The sequence below is a fragment of the Oxyura jamaicensis genome, chromosome 1 (assembly GCF_011077185.1).
Source record: "Oxyura jamaicensis isolate SHBP4307 breed ruddy duck chromosome 1, BPBGC_Ojam_1.0, whole genome shotgun sequence".
Classification (NCBI taxonomy): domain Eukaryota; kingdom Metazoa; phylum Chordata; class Aves; order Anseriformes; family Anatidae; genus Oxyura; species Oxyura jamaicensis.
In genome coordinates this window covers 64,796,825-64,817,716 of record NC_048893.1, presented here as the reverse complement: position 1 = coordinate 64,817,716, position 20,892 = coordinate 64,796,825, and the positions used below count along the sequence as shown (strand labels likewise).

General features: G+C 52.5%; 1 protein-coding gene and 1 long non-coding RNA gene across 2 annotated transcripts in view; both read right to left on the bottom strand.

Annotated features, from left to right (window-relative positions):
* Positions 1-7,287, bottom strand: LOC118160511 (rho GTPase-activating protein 45-like). The gene is given in 14 exon segments (XM_035315285.1): positions 1-120; positions 151-366; positions 369-543; positions 1,779-2,022; positions 2,138-2,361; positions 2,849-2,986; positions 3,354-3,457; positions 3,842-3,925; positions 4,332-4,409; positions 5,015-5,087; positions 5,389-5,461; positions 5,816-5,926; positions 6,957-7,063; positions 7,216-7,287. Coding segments are annotated over 14 exon segments (1,728 nt in total). The 3' UTR covers positions 1-91.
* A 1,887-nt stretch (positions 7,288-9,174) lies between these two features.
* The window catches only part of LOC118178230, a 15,422-nt gene continuing 3,704 nt past the window's right edge, over positions 9,175-20,892 (bottom strand). The window contains exon 3 of the long non-coding RNA XR_004756105.1: positions 9,175-9,187. This is a non-coding gene — a long non-coding RNA (uncharacterized LOC118178230). The remainder of the gene's footprint in view (positions 9,188-20,892) is intronic.

Here is a 20,892-nt window from a genome sequence, read left to right as displayed (position 1 = left end):
TCAGTCCCATGGCGGCTGCAGGCCTTCACCCCGTGCCCTCCCCGGTGCCCGCGTTTCCCTGCTAGGAGCTCAGGAGGGCCGGGGCCGCCACTCACGGCTGGGCCGGGGCCTGGCAGCCGATGGCCGGGGCCACGGCAGGCGTCGAGGTGCGGCTGGGCTGGGTTGTCTCGCAGTCTGCCTGGGCAGGCCCGAGGCTGCTCTCGGGGTATTCCTCCAAGTCGCTCTGCTCCTCTCCCAGGGGGCTGCGGCAGCGCAGCGCGGAGCCCTCCGTGTCCGGCTGCCCCGTGCTGCAGGTCCGCCTGTGCTGTCCCTCGCTCCCGTCGTCGCAGATCCCAGCTTTGTCTGTGTTTGTCTCGCTTTCCTGCTGCGTTCTGGGCCACCGCCCGCCGGAGGCTCCAGTTCCAGCTTGGTGTCGACCGAGCAGTCGCCAGACCCTGAGGACGCAGGGAGCCGCGTGTCACCCCCGGCACCAGGGCTCAGCAAACCCACGGCATTCAGGGCAGGGGACGGGCTTGGTGTGACGGCCGCTAGTGGCGCCGGGCTCTGCCCTCCCGTGAAGACGGATTGGGGCATTCTGGGTGGATTTTTTTCACTTGGGACCCACCTGAGTGGATGGCGTGGTTCCCTCCTGGCCCTCCCTATGTCCTTGACCCCTTTGCTAAGGTGCATTCAGTGAACAAAATGTGAGGGCGAAGGTCCTCGTGGCTGAGGGCCCTGTCGGCAGCTCCTGGCAACGAGAGGGGGCTGTAGCCATCGGGTGGAGGCTTCTGGCTGTGGGTGAGCATGGAGCTGGCATCTTGGGAGGGCAAAGCCCCCTGGAGCCCTTCAGACCCCACCCTGGAGAGAAGCCACTGAGGGCCCTTCGGTTACCCTCGAATGAGTCAGTGCTGTGGTCCAAGCTCTCCTCCAAAGGCAGCGCTAGGTGGGGCACGGCGCCGTGTGGAGCTGCGGGCTGCAAGCCTGCGTCGTCCTGGGGGAGAGGGACAGTGGTGAGGGTACGAGGAGGAGAACGAGGCCTTCACCTTTTCCAGAGATCTCACCAAAATAACTTCTTGTCCTCGCGTAAAGGCAGGTAGGCTCCATCCTCCCACCCCCTGCCTGACTCAGACAGCTCTTTAGGGACAGAAAATCACAAATGGAGTGGGGATACACGCAGGGACGTGACATGATGAAGCACGGTGAGTTTCATCACAGAGCCACCTGCGTTGGCCAGCCCTGCACCGTGGTGTGGCCCAGCAGGGAGGGTGAAGCTCCCTGACACACGGCAGAGCATGAGCAGCGCTGTGCCCCTCCAGTGGCAGAGATGCAGGAGGGTCTCGCCCTGCCTCAACCCCAGACACGTGGTCTGGAGCCGGGCAGGGGGAAACTTCCTCCCCAGGCATGAGACGTGCGCTCGCCTGGGCTCCCTTTCCTTCCCCGCGTGCCCTGCTGGGCTTTGGGCATGAGGCTGGGCCATCTTGGCTTCCCCGAACTTCAGCTCTGTCCTCCCACCCCTCCTCAGTTGCTGTCATTTTCTCTCTGCCTACAGGGAGAAGCTGCTGTGATTTAGCTGGTGACTTAGAAGCTTAGCGGCTGCTTTGAGCTGCAAAGGCACAGCTTCCAAAAGGGAGCAATCTAAGCAGCAGCCAAACCTTCTCACGGGAAGGTGTTCAGGTCTCCTTCCCTGTGTGGGCAAGTCCTCAGAAAGCGGTTGGGTTGTGAGCACAAGCAGGCTGCCTCCAGAGGCCCCCTACACGTGTTCCCTTCCCCTGGACTCATACTGGCTTGGGGCTGCTGGCCGTCTCCTCCGTGGTGTCTGCGGCGTACTTGCTGGAGTCAGCCAGCAGCGGGGCCTCCTTGTTCTCGAAGATGGTCGAATAGAAGACGATGAGCACCTCGATGATGCGAGCTTGGTGGGGGCAGTCAGCCAGCGAGGACAAGGAAGTAGTGGTGTCCGTGGGCCTCGGGCGCATCAGTGTTGGCCCAAAGATGATGCCCAGGTTGCTCGAGGACATCCTGTTGTCCTGTTCCACCTCCACGATCCTGGGAGGAGGGAGAGGAGCTCATGAGAGCGAGCCAGGCACGTCCTTCCTTCCCCTTCCCCTTCCCACCCTGGGGATAAAAGGGGGGTGCCTGGCCCTGGCCCAGCCCTTCTCACCTCCTCAGGTGCTGCAGGAGGTACTGGAGCGTGGCCATGTTCTCCCAGGGAAGCTCCTTCAGCAGCTCCTTTAGCTTCAGCACCATGGCCACCACCACCTTGTCTGTGTCAGCTCCTCTGTCCACCAGCTTGGGCCCCCCCTTCTCGCTGCTGCCCTGCAGGTTCTCCTTGGCCAGGCCCATCAGCTCGGTGTACATGCGGAAGGGCACGATGGGCTCCGGCAGCTGCAACAACGGGGAGAGGGGCCTGAGAGCCTCTGCCTCCAGGTGCAGGATTTCTCTTTTTTTCCCCTCTTGAAAAGCCCTGGCTCTGGCTCGGGGAGGGCAGAGCAGTTTCCCCATAGATAAGAGGTTGTTAGAGAGGCCGGAGGGAATTGTTCCCCGGAGGAGAAGACGAGATGCAATCAGCACAGCCTGCAGCACAGGCGGGGCTGTGGTTAGGTGGTCTTGCTTTGTACTCGGCACAAAGCACCCAAGGCAGCACGTTACCCACGCGGTGGTTTTGCAGCACTGGTGGTGTTTTCAGGGGGGCTTAAACAGGTGTCTGCCGGGGATGGGTTGCCTTTGCTGCAGAGCAGCTTCCCTCCAGCTCAGCACCCTTCCAGAGTGAGCTAGATGGATTTCTCTGCAATGTACTGAGAGATGGGATGATCACCCCAACTCAGTGACGCCAGGCTTGGTTTTGGAGAGTCAGTTCCTCCAGGCACCTCACCTGCCGTAGGTAGAGCTTCAAGACCTTGCTTATGTCATGAGGGGAGGCCTGGGACAGCTCCACCAGCTCCTGCCCATTCTCAAATGCCTGGCAAAGCTTCTCCACACGGGTCTTTACGCCGCTCACACGGTAGATGCCCTGTCAAGGCAGAAAAGTGCAGCTGAAGTGAGGAGAGATATCTCTCTTCAACTTTGCATGAGACAGTGAGCTCCTTGCTCCCATGCTGTCCTTTTGGGGTTGGAAATCTCTCTCAGGAGGTCTGGGAGAGCCTGTCCCAGCTCGGGCATTACTGGTGTTCCCCTTCCATATGAGAGGGAGGCACAAGAAGCGGGTTCCCGTGGCAGAGTTTATAACGGGCCAGGTTTATAATGGGACTTCCTGGCCTCCTGCCTGCTGGTAGCCTGGAACATCTGAGCCTTAAGTCTTTGTACCAAGGGAGAAGTTCACTTTGAGAGGAGGCAGCTGAGCCAGCATAGCTGAAGGAGAGGGAAGAGGGGTGAGTCACCTCGGTTTTCAGCGCCCGCTTCTCAATCTCAGAAATGCACTTCTTGATGACGAAGGGGATGCCATCTGAGCTGCTCTGGGAAGCGGCGGTGATCCCGTTGATGCCTACAGGCAGAACAGGAGGAACACATCCACGTCCTGGCTCCTGGGGAGGCGAGGTTCAGCAAGGCTGGAGCAGGAGGGACGCTGTCGTGGGGCCCTCACCCCCTGGGTGCACTCATCCTTTGGCAACGTTACAACCAACCCGCACTGAGGTCCCAGCTCCTGTTCTGCTGCTTTGAGCAGCGCTCATCCCTTGGTAAAGGAAATGCTATCGTCTTCCTCATGGGGTTGCCATCATTTTACCTCTCCTCCCAGCAAGTGCTCACTTTGCCTCCAGAACTACCGAATTTGAGGAGAATCAGCCTGCAGTCGGCACTGTTATGGTGTGTGGGCGTGGGGCCACGTGCGCAGCAGAAGCACCGGTTCCCCTCCCACTCTGTCACCTACTCTGCTCAAAGGAGGTGGCGATCTCGTCCTCCTTCGACATGGCGCCATTGGAAGACAGCCGCCGGAGTTCGTGGCTGAATTCACCTGCCAAAACCAAACCCCCAGGCCAGTGAGACTGCTGGCAAAGCTGCTTCTCGTCTGAGCACACTTTTAGCGTGTGGCTGAGTCCCATGGCAAGAAGTCCTGTGCCCTGTGCTCCTGCGTAGGTCTCAAGGGCAAACGAGGAACCCAGGGCTAGCAGGGGCAGCGCGTCGGAGCACCTTGCAGGGGGGAGGCTGCAGGGATGCAGCAGGGCAGTGGCTCAGGGTCCCACATCGCGTCCTGTTAGCGGCTGGGGTCAGTGGTTGGTTGCTGTGCAGTCTTATTTTAAGGCAGGTTTAAAAAACGGTAATAAGGTGGGGAGGAACAGGTGCCACCTAACTCTGATGCTCTGTTTTTACGCTATCAGAAGGGTGAAGACTGCGTGCCCTGGACTGTGTGCTGGACCTACCTGTGTTTGAATCCAGACTGCTGTCAGCTTCAGAAATGGAGGTTGGCCAGGAGTTATGGGCCTGGTGTCCCCTCCCACCTGCAGAAGACACATACTCCGTCTGAGATTGCTTCCTGTGTTCAGGAGTACCACGGGAGGACAGCCCAGGCTCTGGGAGATGCTTAAATTGCTGATGGGAGCTGCTCACTTTCCTACTTAGAGGCTGGTGAAGATGAGCCTCTTCACCACCCTCAGGAGCACGCTCAGCAAGGCAAAAAAGTGATGGGAAGATGGAACGCAGTCTGGCAGGTAGCACGAGACAGCAAAAGAGAAGAAAAAAGCCCAGATCCAAATAGATCTGCTCGTGTGTCCTTGTCTGTCAGGAAATGGATCTTGCAGGGCTTTCCTCTCCAGCCTGTCCCGCTGATGTCAGCCTGTGGAGTCCCCCCGAGAAGGAGGAAGGGCACAGGCTCCCCCACCGCAGGCTCACCTGCCAGAAATGTGAGCCCCAGCCCTGTGTAGGATGCGGCCGGACTCCAGCACGGTGTCTGCCTTGCCCTTCTGAGTGCTTTGGTGCAGCCGAGGGGCCGCAGGTGGCTGAGAACCACGGTGCTGATGGGAGAACGCTCGGTCCTGCCGGCTGCTCTGCTCCGCTGGGTGCCCCACCACCCTGAACCTGCCACTGCACTCCTGCTCCTGCTCACCTGTGTCATAGCTCTCCATGCCCGCAGGCGTGACGACTCCTCCAGAGATCCCGCTGTAGAGGCTCTCCAGAGACTTGAGAAATTGGGAAAGAAAAGGAATTCATCAGGTAAGAGGAAGGGGAGTAGTCAGAGGGGCAGTGGGTGGAGGGGAGGCAGCAACCCTAAGCTGCTGGAGCTGTTCTGCTGCTGCTTGAAGTCTGCAGCCTGTGGCCATACAGGAAGGCCACGAGCTGCTGGGAACATGCCCGGAGAAATACGGTGCTGCGTGCATGCACGGGGGCGAGCTGGATCCCCCCGTCAGGGGCTGTGCTCCCCCCTCTGAGGCCGAGATCCCAGCACATCGAGACCCACGTGCAGGGAGCAGCACCACCCACCTGCTTCTGGTTGCTGGGTGGGATGGAGAGGACGGTGCTGCTGTCCACCTCCCCCAAGAGGAACCCGGACGCACTGTGAGAGGAGGAACACAACTGGGGTCAGCAACAGGAAGGATGAGCAGTGACCCCATTGGTGTCTGGGGACAGGTTGGACCAAGGCAGGGGGAGCTGTGGTGTTTGTCAGGGTCTTGGAGGTGCAGGTGGAGGAGGAGAGCATGGGCCAGGCGGTCATGCCTCGGTGGCAGCAGGAGCGGGTACCCGTGCGCACACGCCCTAAATCCGTGCTCCCAGCAGGGTCCCACTGGTTCCCAGTGGCCACGTGGGGGCCGTGCGTGTGCGAGGGGACGGGGAGAGGGCTGGGCTTGGGCAGGGGGCGGTGGGCTCTGGGGGGTCCTGTTCTGCGGGAGCCCTGGCCCCAAACCCTTACGTGCTGCCGAAGGACACTGTGGGGGTCTCCACGGCCTTCTCCAACTCCCGCTTGTCCATCCCATTGTTGGATTCGTACTGGAAGCCTGGACATGGGGAAAGGCAGGAGCCCTGTCACCAGTGCCACCAGCGCCCGTCCCAGTCCCAAGTGGGGGAGGACTGGCGGCATCCTGACCACGGGGTCGGGGGCTCGCTGCTCCTGGAGATCTTGGGATCAGCCTCCAACCTAACAGCGCACTGCGTGTGGGGTGCTCCGAGAAGCAAACAGCCCGCAGCTGGGGACGGCCGGAGGTATCTGGGTGTGGGGCAGGCTGGGGGAGCAGCGGGGCTCAGGGCCATCCCCACGGGGCAGGGACGCTATGCGGCGCTCCGTGTCGCTGCTTCCCCACTGCTCGTGGTTACTCGTGGTTTCCCCGCCAGCATCGCTTGCCTCGTGTTTCATTTACTCCCTCACCCAGGGCTACCCAAAACGCACTGTTGACCGTGAACCTGCCTTGCTGACGGCGTCGCCTGCCTCCAGAGCCCCCTGCCCCACGCTGCGGAGGCTTCCTCCTGCACAGGCAAAAGGGGAACCCCAGGCAGCACCAGCTCTGACCACGCTCCGCAGGCGCCGGGGACGGGGGACGCTCGTGGTGCCTCCGCTGCTGGGCGGGGACCCGGCTCTGGGCCTGCCCCATCCCAGCCGCCGGCCCCGAGGGGGAGAGCTCGTGGCGGAGCTCCTTCCAGCCGCGACCCTCGCAGTTACTCGTGGTTACCCGCGGTGTCCAGGGAACGCAGCTCTGACGCGGTGTGGCCGCCCCCCACGGCTCGAACTGCTCTGCCCCAGCCGGGCTCCGGGCTCCGCAGACATCCCCGCGGCGCAGGACAGGAGCCGGGCGTTTCAGCGTGGTTCCTACCGCCGTGCTTGGAAAGCCCCGGGCAGGGACCTGGGCTGTCGCTTTCGGCACTGCATCGCCTAAAAACACAAACGCCGAGACCAGGCAGCCCTGCCCTGCCCCGGGTGGGGGGCGCGGGGCAGGAGCGGACGCCAGCGTGGGGCCGGCGGGAGGGTGCCGCAGACCGGGCGTGGGGCTGGGTGCCGGCTGTCGATGCCTTCGCCCTCTGCCCCATCCGCGGGGCAGCTCTGCTCGGGGCAGCCCCCAGATGCCGTCAGGGTCTGCAGGGCGTTGAGCAGCGGGTACTTGTTGATGACCTGGCGCAGGACGCGCAAGGAGGAGGCGCAGGGCTTCGCCCAGGCGCTCCACTGGGACTACTTGGGGTCTGCGAGGGGGGGTTGAAGTGCTGCCCCCCTGCTGCCTCCCAGCCCTGGTGCCCCTCGCCCGTCCCCTGCCAGCCACGTGCAGCCCATCCCCTGCCTTCGGGGACCCCAGGATGGGACCTCGGGGGGCTCCAGCCGCCCACCTGGGCCTGGGGGAGGCAGCCCCAGGGGCTCGGGGTAGGGTGCAGCCAGCCAGTTAAGGCGGTGATGAGCATCCCGTAAGGACGCATTAAAGGATGCACTGGAGGAGGGCAGCCTGGCACTCACTGCCCAGCCGGGCAAACCCACCCCTCCCTACACCGGCTCAGGAAGGAGTTTCCTCTGCTGCGTCTCAAAATCACGGCTGCATCCCAGGGGAATGGGATGCAGTGGGGAAGACCAGATCGCTGCTGCTTCCTTTGCCTCCTGGGAGCCGGGACGCCCACAGCCCCGGCCCCACATCCCACCCGGTCCTGCGCCTGCTGCAGGGCATCGTCCCATCCCGACGGCTGCCCCAGTGAGGCAGGGCCAGGGGTGCGGGGCCATGCTAGGTGCCCCACAGGGTCCGGGGGCCCTGGCAGGCAGCTGGCACCACTGCTGTGTGAAGAGGAAAGCGGGCGGATGAAAACAGTTTGCAGGCAGTAAGCCGCGTTATCCTGGCTCTGAGCTCCCGGCAGCCACCCACCACTGGCTGCCTGCTGGCTCTGCACGGCCCCCAGGGTCCCAGACCCCTCCGGGCCAGGGCAGAGACCCCCACCCATGGATCTGGCTCTGCCTGTGGGCTCGGGGTGCTCCTGGACCTGCCCCCACCAGATCCCTCGTCCCCGGTGCCCCGCAGCCCCGTGCCATGAGGCGATGCAGAGCCGTGTGGCTGTGCAGGAGGTGGTGGCCCCGGGGTGGGGACACGGCCAGGACCCTGGCTCGGGGAGGGACGGGTCAGCTCCCCCAGCCCCATCAGCACAGAGGGATGGGGGACTGGCCGGGGGCTGGTGCTGGCAGGGCTGGAGGGGCTGGGCTGTACCTCCCCAGCCCTGTGAGAGCCCCCGGCACAGCTGATGGGCCTGGGGGGGACAAGTATCACAGGCAGCCCCGGAGCTGGCATTGCCTTAACCCCCCCGGGGTCCCTGAAGGTTAACCACCCAGTATGGGTGTTCCACCAGCAACCATCAGCTCTGAAGCCAGCAGCCAGCTTGCCCCCCCTGCCCCACTCACCCCATGTCCCCCCACCGTCCCCTACTGTCCCCCGGGGGCCTGGGTCTGTTGTTCCCAGGCCTGTCCCTGGGGGCACACGATGACTGTGTGAGTGACGCTGCCCTGTCCCCACCAGCACCCACAACACAGGAGGCCCCAGTCCCTGGGGAGGGCCCTGACACATTCAAATGGCAGCAGGATCCGGCCCCGAAGGGATGCAAGACATGGACTCCAGATGGTTCGTGAACAGGAGACCTTCATTGCCCTTTTTCACTACTACATGTACTTTCCCCGCAGCCCCACACACTGTCCACACACCCGATTCTGTCATACAATTGCTTGGAGACCCTCAGACATGCCTGAGCCAGCCAGCAATTGGCCGCTGCCCACAGCTCATCCTTAACACTGCAGCCAAGTTACTTTATCTCAGCCTTGCTCAAGTTGTTTCCTCATTATCTCTAATTCAGGGACGAGTGAAACAGTGCAAAGCCACCTGCGAATTCCTTTCCCACAGTTCCCCCTTTTTTATTTCCAACCAACCAAATGCTTTCTACAGATTTTCTATCAAGCACTGCAGACATTGCAATAAGCAAGGTACAATAAGCAACAGGGTGAAAATCACAAGCAGAACTACGGTTGTAAAGTAGCGTGCCTACCAGAATCTATGTCAGTCAGCAAGCGCCTAAGCGCTAGGGATGGTGCTTCGCAGCGATGCTGCGTCTCACTTGCACAGCACAATCACACACTCATGCAAAGAGGCCTCTTGCACTTCTCATTCATACCACAAGAAAATATCACTTACAGTAATTTGTCCACGGCTTCAGGAGGTCCTTGTCTACTCCTGTGGTGAGTGGCTGAGAGTGGAGACCCCTCCGAGGAAAATGTTTGGGGTGCACCTAGGGGCGTCCACCCCACTGTCGATCCCACAGCCGAGCAGAGCGGCTCCTGGTGCAAGGAACGATGCTATTATAGTTTTGTATAATTACACCAAAGAGATGCATTGCGATAAGGAGCAAGTGTGGCGTTGGTGATTTGTTTCATGGTTTGTTTTTGGCCCACATGCTTGAACCTTACACATGCTGTGGCTGTTGCACTTCCCAGGTTATCTAATTCCTGTGGCTCTAGGGGCACTCGCGGCAAGCTGACAGTCCAGTCTTTGTTATCTGCCGGGATTCCCACCAGACACGTCCTAAACGGGTCGTTAGGACTAGCCAGGGACAGGGACATCGCTTCTTGTCCTGTCATGTTGGCGAGGGTGGCCCAGATGTTGCGGTGTGGTTGGATGGAGACCCAGGGCTGGCAATAACCGATGACAGAGGCGATGGTGAGGAGGAGGCCAACCATGGCCTTATCCCCTTGCTGGTAGCCATCTTGGTCTGTGACCTGTGGAGACACAAGCATACCCTTGACCCCAAGTTATTAGAGGCTGGGGTCCCTCCCAAAGACTTGTATTTATTTTGTTTGATTGCCATTACTAAGGCCTGCTCTGACGCAGCCAAATGATGGCAGGATCCGGCCCCACGCATCCCTTCCTCTTTCTGAGCCTGGCCCGGCCCCAGGTCTGGCACATCCCTTGTCCCTTGCCCTGCCAGGGATGGGGATGGGGAAGGGGAAGGTGCCACCTGTGATGCCATTGATGGAGACGTTGCAGAAATGTGGCAGTCAGAGGGAGCCCCCATTTTGGGGGGTGAAACTGTGGGAGGGAGAACCTGGCACCGGCACCCTCCATCCACCCTGGTGTGAGAAAGAGAGTTTTTGCAGCAGATAATTATTTTTCTGTATTCCAAGGTAGTTGTGTAGTCATAATAAGGAGAAATGCTAAGAAGCTAAGTGGACAGTAGAAGGCCTCACTGTTCCAAAATAAGGTAGAAGCTTGAGGAAAAGAGGATGAGGAGTGTGCGAACAGTAAGACAAAGATCACAAGTTCTCAAAACATAAGAAAGGAGAAATTAAAGGGTTGAAAAAAAAAAGAAAAAATGTACATATATGGTATAGAGGCGCGTCGAGTAGCTTGTGAACCTGTAGTACTCAGTCAGTGAGGAAACAGGGGAGGTGATCAGGCGTCGGGTAATAGGGAATAAAAGGTTATGAAGTGTTTACTAAAATGCGCTCCTGATTGACAGGACGCCCACCATTGCAATTGTGAATAAAATACCTTCACAGAAATTCGTGTCTGAAGAAAATTATTTGAGATTTTTCTCACAGCTGATACACAGTGACATGTGCCGTACTTCTCTCCCAAAGGCCATACAGCTGTCTGACAAACCCAGCCATGCTGAGGGAAAGACCCGATGGCTCACGTGTCTTGGCATGATGAGGTCCCACACCAATTGGTCCAAACAGCAATGCAAAATGGCAAATCTTCTGCCTCAAATCCTCTGTTAAAAGGCTGAGACTTCTCTCATCCAAAAAACTGACTGGGGAAAACCAAGCACCAGCCTACGCAGAACATCAACTGCCTGCAGAGCAAACAAGACAAAAATCTCAAGAGAAAATAAGAGGAAGATCAAATTTTATTTTCCATCTGTGCTCTCCACCTAGTCTCATCAACTGTCTCTTTGGCATCACCAGTTCACTTTGGTACTGTCCCCGTACAAAATCTGACTGTCTCTGGCAGTTCCTACACAAAGAGTTCCAACACCTGGCTCTGAAGCGTGACACTGCTGGTAATAGCAAATCATCAGCAAAATACCACTAGTTCAAGCATTCAGAGGCAAACTGGTACTTCATCTGGACTTTAGGCTGCTCTCAGCAAATCACAGGCATGGCATAACATGTTGTTTTCAAAAAAGTGATTTTTTTTATCTAAAAATTAGCATTCATCAGAAAATAATAATAATAATAATAATATTTTTTAAAAAAAAAAAAAAAAAGATTACCTATTAAAGATATGGATGCTCATTCTGAAGTTCTGAACTAAGGTGACTTCTCTGGAGGGAGATGATCTTTGTCAGGACAAGTCCATATAACTCCTACTAACAACTAAGGTCAAGCCAGAGGTCAGGCATCAAAAATTGTTCTCTTCGAGCCCATCTTACACGAGTTAGCCCACCTCCCTGGCACTTCTCACTCTTGTGCAAACAGCTTGCTTTTAATACTGTTGGCAGAACTGAGGAACAGGCTCGGGCTAGCTGCAAGCTTTTCATTGATTTCACTGACCCCTGAACCAAAGCCCAAGAGACTGAGCACACACAGAGCACATTTACAGAGAAGGAATCCAGAAAATGGAAAGGTAAACACTGCATTATATAACTGCTTTCTGACACAACTGAAACACATCGCATCCTGCTGGGGATGGCTGTGGTGCTGACACAACACAGGAAGAAGATTAAAGAGACAACCAATTAGCATGTCTGCCCTCAGGTAAGTGGAGCAAAAAGCACAACGCTGCAACGAACCTGGACATCTGCTGTGGGAGAGGCACCCAGTGAAAAATGCAATATTATACTCCCAAATAATGGACTAAATTCTGACTAAATGGATTAATGGACTAAATACATGACTAAATTCTCCAAGCGTGAGCAAGCAGCAAAGCCTTCCAGGCAGCCCTAACGTAACTGGAATATCTAGTGGATCCTCCAGGTAAATGTTTGTTTTCCTCACTGTACTGTGAGCACTTCAACAGAACAGCATACTGTTATCCAAAAAAATTCAATGCCAGCTTCCAATGTGCAGTTACAGGCCACCTACCATTCATTTCTACACTTGTATATTTTATTCTGAAACACTGCACCTGCCTGAAAATGGGGACAATGTGATGAACATCATGCCACTCATCAAATACCCAGTAGTCTGCAACTTAAAAAAATAATAATAATAATAAAAAAAAAAATAGAAGAAACTTCTCCCAACATTCAAAATAAAGTTCTTTAAAAACAGGTTTTTTTATATTACTCCCACAGAACAGCCCACTTTTCTCTCCTGTGATGATGTGCAAAGGCCAAATTTGTCCCACCTTTGTGGGGGAACAGAAGGCTGAAAGCTCCCCAAACCACACAGGCCGCATGTGCCGAGGTTTCTCTGCAGGAGCCCGGTTGGCCCCTACTATTTTGGAGGACACGGTACTCCCCCAGAGGGCCCTTCAGAGGCTCTCTTGGCTGCGAAAGGAGCTGCTATGATAGCACAGAGAGAAGTGGAGCTCCCCATGGGGCTGGCAGCGGCAGCCCATGGCCTGTCATGGGGAGGCATGGCCAGCAAGACTCAGCACTGCTGAGTGCTGCCTCTGTGGCAAATAGTCTAAAATGTGGTGCAAGGTTACTTTGAGTTCCTTGAGTTGTCGGCTTTATGAGACAAGTCGGGTGTTTCAAGCAGGTTCTGACAGAGATTTGCACAATTGTTGATAGAATACAAAACCAGATGGTGATCTGTGCAGTGCCTGAGAACAAATGTTACTGGGTTTGTCTAAAGAAGGCATGCTAGGGTTTCTTTGTGCATAGCTCTTATATACCCTTTCAGGGGCACATAGGTATATATCTCATAGATACACACACAAGTGCATCTCTAAAGGAAGAAGTTGGATGGCTACACCAGGTGGGGCGTGCACAGTGGAGGAGCTGTGGCAGACCAGGGCACAATGTGGTAGATGACTATGGTACAGCCCAGCGCCCCCCTCCACCAAACTAAAATTCTCCATCAGGGCAGTTGCTGACTGTTTCTCTTGTCAGGAACAGCAGCAAGGAGCCAGAGCTCCCTGGCACAAAATCCAGTTCCTCCCGGTCCAGCTGTGGAGCGGCGTCCTGGTGCTGGGGCATCTGCTCTACCTGGCTGCGGGCTGAGCCTGTGCGAGTGGGGCTGTGGAGAAATGGCTGGGGGTCGGCTTCAAGCCCAGGAGCCAGCACATACAAGATGAATATACTTTTAAGAGCATTGTATGGCAGAATTCTTCTTAAAAAAAGCCTTTGAATATGTTTATTTCGTAAGTAACTAGGATAGGGCATGCATGCTTTGATTTGGGATCTTAACTTTCTTTTTTCAGTCCCCAGCAGATAAGGTAGAAGCTGCAGTGATGGCTCCTATAGGTGCTGGGTACTGCCACTTTGAATGCCCCTACACGCACCAGAATGAGAATGAAGTGGGAGCAGGGGTTCAGCAGAAAATCAAGGAAGGTGCTGTGAAATGAAAGGAGCTCTGTGGTCAGTAAGGTAGGGAGCAGTTCAAAATACATAATAAACTCAAGCTGTCGCTGTCCCAGAACAGGTGCTCCTTTTTTTTTTGTTTTCCTTCTTTTTATTCCTTTTTTTTTTTTTAATTATTTTTATTTTTCCCCCATACGTGGGGGAATGTTAGGTTTGGCTCATCACAGAAACTATTAACTAGAACACTATATGCCTATACTAAGTGGCTTGTATATGTTTTAACTGATGGAACAGGATTGTTTTTCAGTTTACCACTACAGCACGTTCTGCCTTCAGTGTCAGAGGCCAGCCCTGTTCACAGAGCAAGCCCCCTTTGAAGAGCAATAGGATGTCCTAATTCCCCATGACCTTCCAAAGACAACAGAGTGTTCCTGTCCTCTGCAGGACAGCACACAACAGCTTTAACCCAGCAGCTCATGGTGTGGTTTGGCTTTTTGTCTCCAGCTGTGGTGCATGTTTCATGAAAAACATCTGGTGAAGGGAGCCTGCCAGAAGATTCTTGCTGACCTGAAACTGGATTACCTGGATCTCTGCCTCATGCACTGGCCTCTTGGGTTAAAGGTACAGCAACAGCAACTCCACTGACTTTCCTACGTGGGAAAGCTCTCCAAAACTGCCAGTCATGCTCACAGCACTACTGCTGTTTCAGTCCAGAAAGATCACGTGTCTGTTGTGTGCACCAGCACTGCTCTGGTGCCATTCATTCAGCCTTACTCTAGCCACTTGAGTCAGGCTCTGATGCTGAGACTGCTGCTTGCACGGCATCCTCCGCCCTCTCGCTTGCACGGCATCCTCCTTAGTGCTAGGACCTAGCACTAAGGTCCTAGGACCTAGGTCCACTAGGACCTAGCACTAAGGTCAGGCCTTCCAGCTATAAGCATTGGCTTGCTGCTTTACTTTTGTGTATGTATTGTATTCTACAAATCCAAAGTATGCTCATCTGCCAATGACTTATTTCCCTCTGTGGGAAGAAGAGCTGTACTCTGTTGTCTAACAGTAATTTTTTCCTCTGCATGTTACAGAATCACTAGAAGAAAATGTTTCTGATTTCTGTCTCTCTCTTTAATCACTGAGTCCTTAATACAATACAGATTGACCTGACATTTGCTATAGGAGCCTTTGCATTGTTTCACAGACCCTGGATTTCAAAAGGTGAGACTCAGACTCCATGCACTTCAGAGAAGCTGGTGCCTCAGCCTACATCTAGCCTTAGCTTTTCCTTCCTGCTACAGCCAAGTCAAGAGCTTCATTCTATCTATTGCTTTTGATCTTGTCAACTGTACGTTGTACTTTCAAAGGTGTAGTGGTTAGCTTTATGGGAACAAAGCCACTGAGTGAAAGTGTCATGGCTTAATACTATGACATCTGCAGAATATACTAGGTGTAGAGCAATATGAAGATGTGGGGATACAGCGCTACTCTCATACAAGTGGGATGCGATTTTCCTTGTGCCACTGACTTGAATTGAGGATCCCCACAAAAGAATTGCATGTGTGCAGAGTATATCTTATTCCACAGATGTGGCTCACCACAGACCTAACCTACACGCTCTTCATACCTAAGCATTTCCTTATATTTGTTTTTAAACAGAAAATGCCATAACCCTGCCAGAGCTGTAGATCAAAGGACCTGACTAATGATCACAGTTGACTTTACCACAGTCCTTGAACTGCTCAGATACATTTTGCAGAAATAAAGGGGAATAAAGGTTCTGTTCATGCCTACACAAGAGCAGGATATTGAGTGTAGCCACTTTCCACATGTAACTTGGCATGAATTTCACCATCTTAAGAAAAGAGCCTTTGGGCTCAGGTGTGACAAAAGACATGGCACAAATGTACCACAGGCCCCTCTTCCCTCAGACTTCCCAAGTAGAAACAGTTGTCATTTCCTCTCATGAAGAGAAACAAGCCACATCAGAGTATCACCTGCAGAACCTGTCTTCTATTCCAGATGATGACTTTGCTCCTCTTTATGTTAGGCCATGGAAGTGCTGCTGGGTGCTGATCAGGTGAAAGGCACTAGCATCTCCAATTTTAACCATGAACAGGTTGAACAAACCTTGAACAAGCCTGGACTGAAATATAAGCCTGCAAACAACCAGGTAAGTGACTGCTAAGTGACCTCAGGTGACTAGTTTTCAGGGATTATAAAGATCTGATTGCACTTGAATCCAGATATGGAAAAAGGGAGAACAAAGTGGACACAGTGTGCACTCTAAATCCCACCCTATGATTATTTCTGAATATACATCAGGATGTTTTGGATCTCTGGTATCCTGATGGGGCTGAAGTTGAGGGATACAGATTACAACTGGAACTTCTCAAAGATCCTTATTTGACCTGCTCTTAGTGAAAGAATCAAGCTCCTAGTATCAGCAGATTACTATTTACACAACACATGCATTTCTTCCTTCTCATGTGTGTGCATGCACACAGGCACATGCACAACTTGCTGAGTCATGCTGCTGGAATAAAAATTGGGAAGTCAATTTGAACTACATGTGCAGAAGCAGAGCATGTATTGACTCTAGAGGCATCCTGGTATCTGCCCTGAAAAATTTATAATTATAAAATATAAGCAGTATATATATATATAATATTTATTAAATATAAATGATATATACATATATATATTAAAATCACCCTACTCTTCATTTACCTATAGCAGCCCCTGCCTTCTTGGATGCAGGAGCTACACACCTGCTGTAGACGCTTATTTCTCCAAGTGGCCTTGTACAGATTCAGCAGAGTCTTACAGTTCCAAATTCACTAATTCTTGTAGATTTACTAAGAGTACTATTCTCCTGAGCTTTTCAGTCCTAAGATATATTAACACTTTGTCTGCTTATAGTTACCAAAAAAAGAGCAGGCTGAAAAGACAAACTGCATCTCCATCCAAACCTACAGAATCCCTTCACACAAAGTCATGAAAAGGGGCACACTATGAAAAACATCAGCCTGTAACTACTTCAGGAGGTTATCCTTGCAGTGAGTTACATCAGTTGTATTATTATCAGTGTCTGTAGTTCTGTGATGACAGACTGAATACCGTCCATACCTGACCCAGGAGAAGCTGATCAAGTACTCCCAGTCCAAAGGGATTGCTGTGAGAGCCCCCTTGGCTCTCCTGACAGGCCACAGTAAGACTGACTTGCAAGTAGCAAGGATGCTGATATGGATTGCACTTGAAGGATTGATACTATAAATGCATCATGGATTGTTGATCTAGATACAGGTCTCTGTTGATAGCTTTTCTCTGCGTAGGGCTAAGCCAGAGGATACACAGCATAAAGGACAGCTAATGACAAAGGATGCAAAGGACAGCCACGCTCTTCATTCCTTGTGAACCACGTTGCTCTCCTGTGGCGTTAATCAGTACTGCAGGTACTGGCCATCAATTTCACGAGATGCTAAATTGGATTAAGTGGAATAGGAAAGCCTTGTAAATCTTCCTTTGGATCAGGACAGGAAGATGCAACTTTGAGAAATAGAGGCGTTCTGCAGCACAAAGGGCTCACCAAGCTTCTTGGAACAGCTGGCACATAAAACTGCAACTTGTGATTTTTATTCCCTCTGCCGCTTAATTCTTGTAAGTCCAGAGATGCATCTTTCCTTTCCCTCCTTCGTGAAGCAGTCATTTCTTCTCACTAACACACTCCAACATGGACCTGTTCTTTAATATGGTGAATCTTGCTTACAATCTCTCATATGTTCAGAGGTGATTTCCAGCTGTTTCTTGTTGGGTGCTTGACTTTGAACTGACGAAAGAAGAGATGGCAACTGTTCTCGGCTTTAACAGGAACTGGGGAGCCCACGTAATGAGCACGTAAGTGGTAGTGTTCATTATTATTTTTCAAAACCCTTAATTTATGAATACTATATATACATTTAAGTCTTAACACTGCCTAGGATGCTGAGAGCCTGAATGACAAAGGGACACAGCTGTTCCCAGCGTACAAAGGGCTCATACTTTCCAGGAAAACAAATCTGGAATAAATTAATTCTACAACTATGTAATTTGGATCCTTCCTTGATGGCTCCTCTAATCACCCAGTACAGCTTGATTTAAATAAATAAATAAATACAATTATTTTGATGTCTGAAAAGAATTCCTTTCTTTTCAGGGGCAAAACCAATGAGGAGTAACATTTCAATGCAAAATACTGAAGATGGTCATATCCTCCCCTCCTCTGGAGCTTGACCTAATATTCTTCCTACCAATTTATTCAGCTTTCTTATTCCATCTGTCCTCCTGCTGCACATGAAGTCACAGGATATGTATTTAATGATGTTGTTGGTTATTTTTTTTCTTTCCTTGAAAAAAAAGGACACAGTAAATTTGTTCTGAAGAACAAAATTTGAACTGTTATAATTTCCTGCCCAAATGTGGAATTAGAAAACACAGAGAGACCTTGAAATACAAATTCACATTTGTACTCTGTCTTGCATCAGTGCAACAGTCAGAAGAAGATAGCAGCTGGGAGTACTGGATGAAAACCTCCTATGACAAATGTGAAGTAAAAACCAAATTCCTGAGGATGAGGGAGACAACCAGGAATTTCACCACTTTAAAACTAACCCCAAGAGTTTGTTTGTCTGTTTGTTTTCCCCTAGTGTACCCACCCACCTCCCCTTTTATCCCTCTCTTAAAATTTCCTTTTGCAGAAAACATACAGATGCATACTGGACAGTAGTTTACACAGGCTTTCTTCTATGTGTCAAAATACAACAGAGTGGTGACTTTCCTTTGGATACAACTACAACATGCTCTTCACATTATTGCTATCTGTGAAATTCTGTCCGTATGCAGAAAGCTATTAATGAAACCGAACTTGTGCACACAATTTCATACAAATGCCCATATTAAAAAAAAAAAAAAAAAAGCCACAACATTAATATTTAAATGCAATAATGAAATAATTAAATTTTTGCCTTATCAAAAAGATCTTCTGCTTTGAAAGTCTGAGTATACATGCTTTTGCCTAGACTAGAGTTAGGAGTGAGACAGGATGCTGGACCACGTGTACGATTTGGCTGCAGGAATTGAATTATTTTCAATGGTCACTTATTTTCATGAGTTCAAGATCCTGCTTTTTGTAGACAGAACTGTTATTTTTTCCAACTGAAACTTCTTTATTTTTAAAAAAAAAAAAAAAAAAAAGTGATATACAACCCTCTAGGCCAAGAACAAAATGTGACTTTTACTCGTAAGTCACAGGCAGCTGCTAAAGGCTCTGTGTAAGATTCATCTTGCCTAACTTTAGGTGCCTACACAGCACAGGCGCAGACACTCAGCCTGCACCTCAGGGTCATCCTCCAAGCTGCAGTCACAGCCAAGGGATGTCTGAGTGAAACAAGGCACCAGTGTTCAGTGTGATTTGTTACACCCACACTACCACAGTCCCTGCGTAACAGCTGGGAGCATGGAGAATTTCCACCCCCTTCTAACACTTTTTCCCAGGTCAGCCACACTACTGTGCTCCCAGCATTATCCTTGGCCATGCTGCATATTTCATACCTGTCTTCTGACATGCTCCCCTCAATACAATACACAAGGACAACACACAACGTCCCAGCAGCTTATCAGGCAATGCCAGAGGGGCGTTAGTAACTGCCCAGCCTTCAGGGCTTTTGGGCCATGGCATGAGGGATCACCACTTTTTCAGGGTCCTCTCCCCCTTCCCTGTAAGCACAATCCAGCAGTGCAAGGAACTGCAGTTGATTACTTCTTTCTTCCCTGTGGGCATATCCAGCACCTGTGGGATGAGTGGGATCAGGCCATTGCCCCACACAGCTCTTGACTAGCAGATCCCAAACCCTCCTCTCTTGTGCAGGGCACTGCTTGCAAGCAGCACGCCGTCCAGACTCCGCAGGGCTCAGCTCTCCCATTACAAAAGCCACATCCCCAAAAATCTGCAGCAGTGGCATTTCCTCAACATTTGGCTGGTCCCCAGGATTTTTTTTTTTCAAGCACACGCAGCAGTTGGGATTAACAGACAAACCCAAAGACAAAAAGTCTCATTAACTCCAAGGAGATGTGGGAGCAACCACAGCATGCTCCTGTTCTGATACGAACTCGGTGCGAGGAAGAGGCCAAGGTCTTCTCTTTGTGCCTGAGAGAAATTCCCACTCCCACTGGAGACTTCCCCCAGGCAACCACTTTTGCTGTGATTCCAGCTGGAAACTGACGCACTGTCACCTCAAACCACTGATTTTGGCTGTGTTTGCACCTGTCCCTGCCTACAGCTGCAGACCCTTGCAGCTGTCCTCCTCAGAAGCAGAGATGGTTGCATCTTGTGCCTCTGCCACCCCGACTGTTCCTTTGTGCTTTTTCAGCAGGCCACACAGCCTCTGCTAGTGAAGCCCACCACCTCCACAAGGACATACCCACTTCCTTTATTTTGGACCCAGTTCTTCCCAGATACCAAACACTGCTGGTCTCCGAAGTCTCCACTTGTGGTGAAATTACTGAGTGCGAAGTCAGCAAAACAAACCAAGAAACTCATGATACTACACATCCTGTTTTAGTGTGAAACCTCGTGCACAGATCAGGGAAAAAGGAGAAGTCCTTCCTGTGACATGCAGCTCGGTCTCTGCAGCATTCACAGCCGAGGAACAGGCAGGCATGGCACCAAGGACGGGGCCTGCAAGCTTCGCCAGGCTGGCTGCCACCCAGTGACACAGGCAGTGCTTATTCCTTCCCCAAGGCCCCGCTGCCTTGTGACAGCCCCAGCAGGGCCTCTGGGAGAGATAAACAGCTGGAAAATGATCTGCCTTAGAGACGAGGGGAAAGCCTCCCACTCGCAAGCACAAAGAGCAGGGCCCAGTGCAGAAGTTCTGCCCGAGATCTGTTGTAACAAGCTGGAGACATCTCCCCCAGCTGAAGCCACCAGGGAAAAGCGAACCAAAACGGTAACGCACAAGCACAGGGTTATATAAGCGCTTTGTGATCCAAGTGAAAACACATCACATCCTGCTGGGGAAGGCTGATGGTGCTGACACAGAACAGGAGGCACATTAGAGAGGAAAACCCATTACCTTGCCCGCCCTTAGTTAAATGGAGCAAAAAATTCAGCGCTGCACAGAGCACGGGCCTCTGCCGTGGGAGAGGCCCCTGAGGAAACTCCCCACGTGCTTCTATGGCCAAGGCTGGCTTTTTCCACTGCGCTGCAGCTCCTCGCCAGAACAGCACGCGCCTGTCCGCAGGGTTCCGACAGCGACGTTGGACGTGCCACCACAGGCCGCCAGCACGTATTCCTGCACTACAAATTCATTTTGTCCTGCCAGGCCCCCAGCACCTCCCTGAAGAGGGCAATTCGGCTATGATGTCACGTACTAAAAACTCGCTGTTCCTCTCCTGCAGCTTTCAAAACACATAAATAAAAATAAAAATCCCAACATCCAAACAAAGCTCTATTTTTCTTAAATCCTGCTTTTCCCAAATGACCCCTGGGCACCAGCGGGAAGGGAAGGGAAGGGAAGGGAAGGGAAGGGAAGGGAAGGGAAGGGAAGG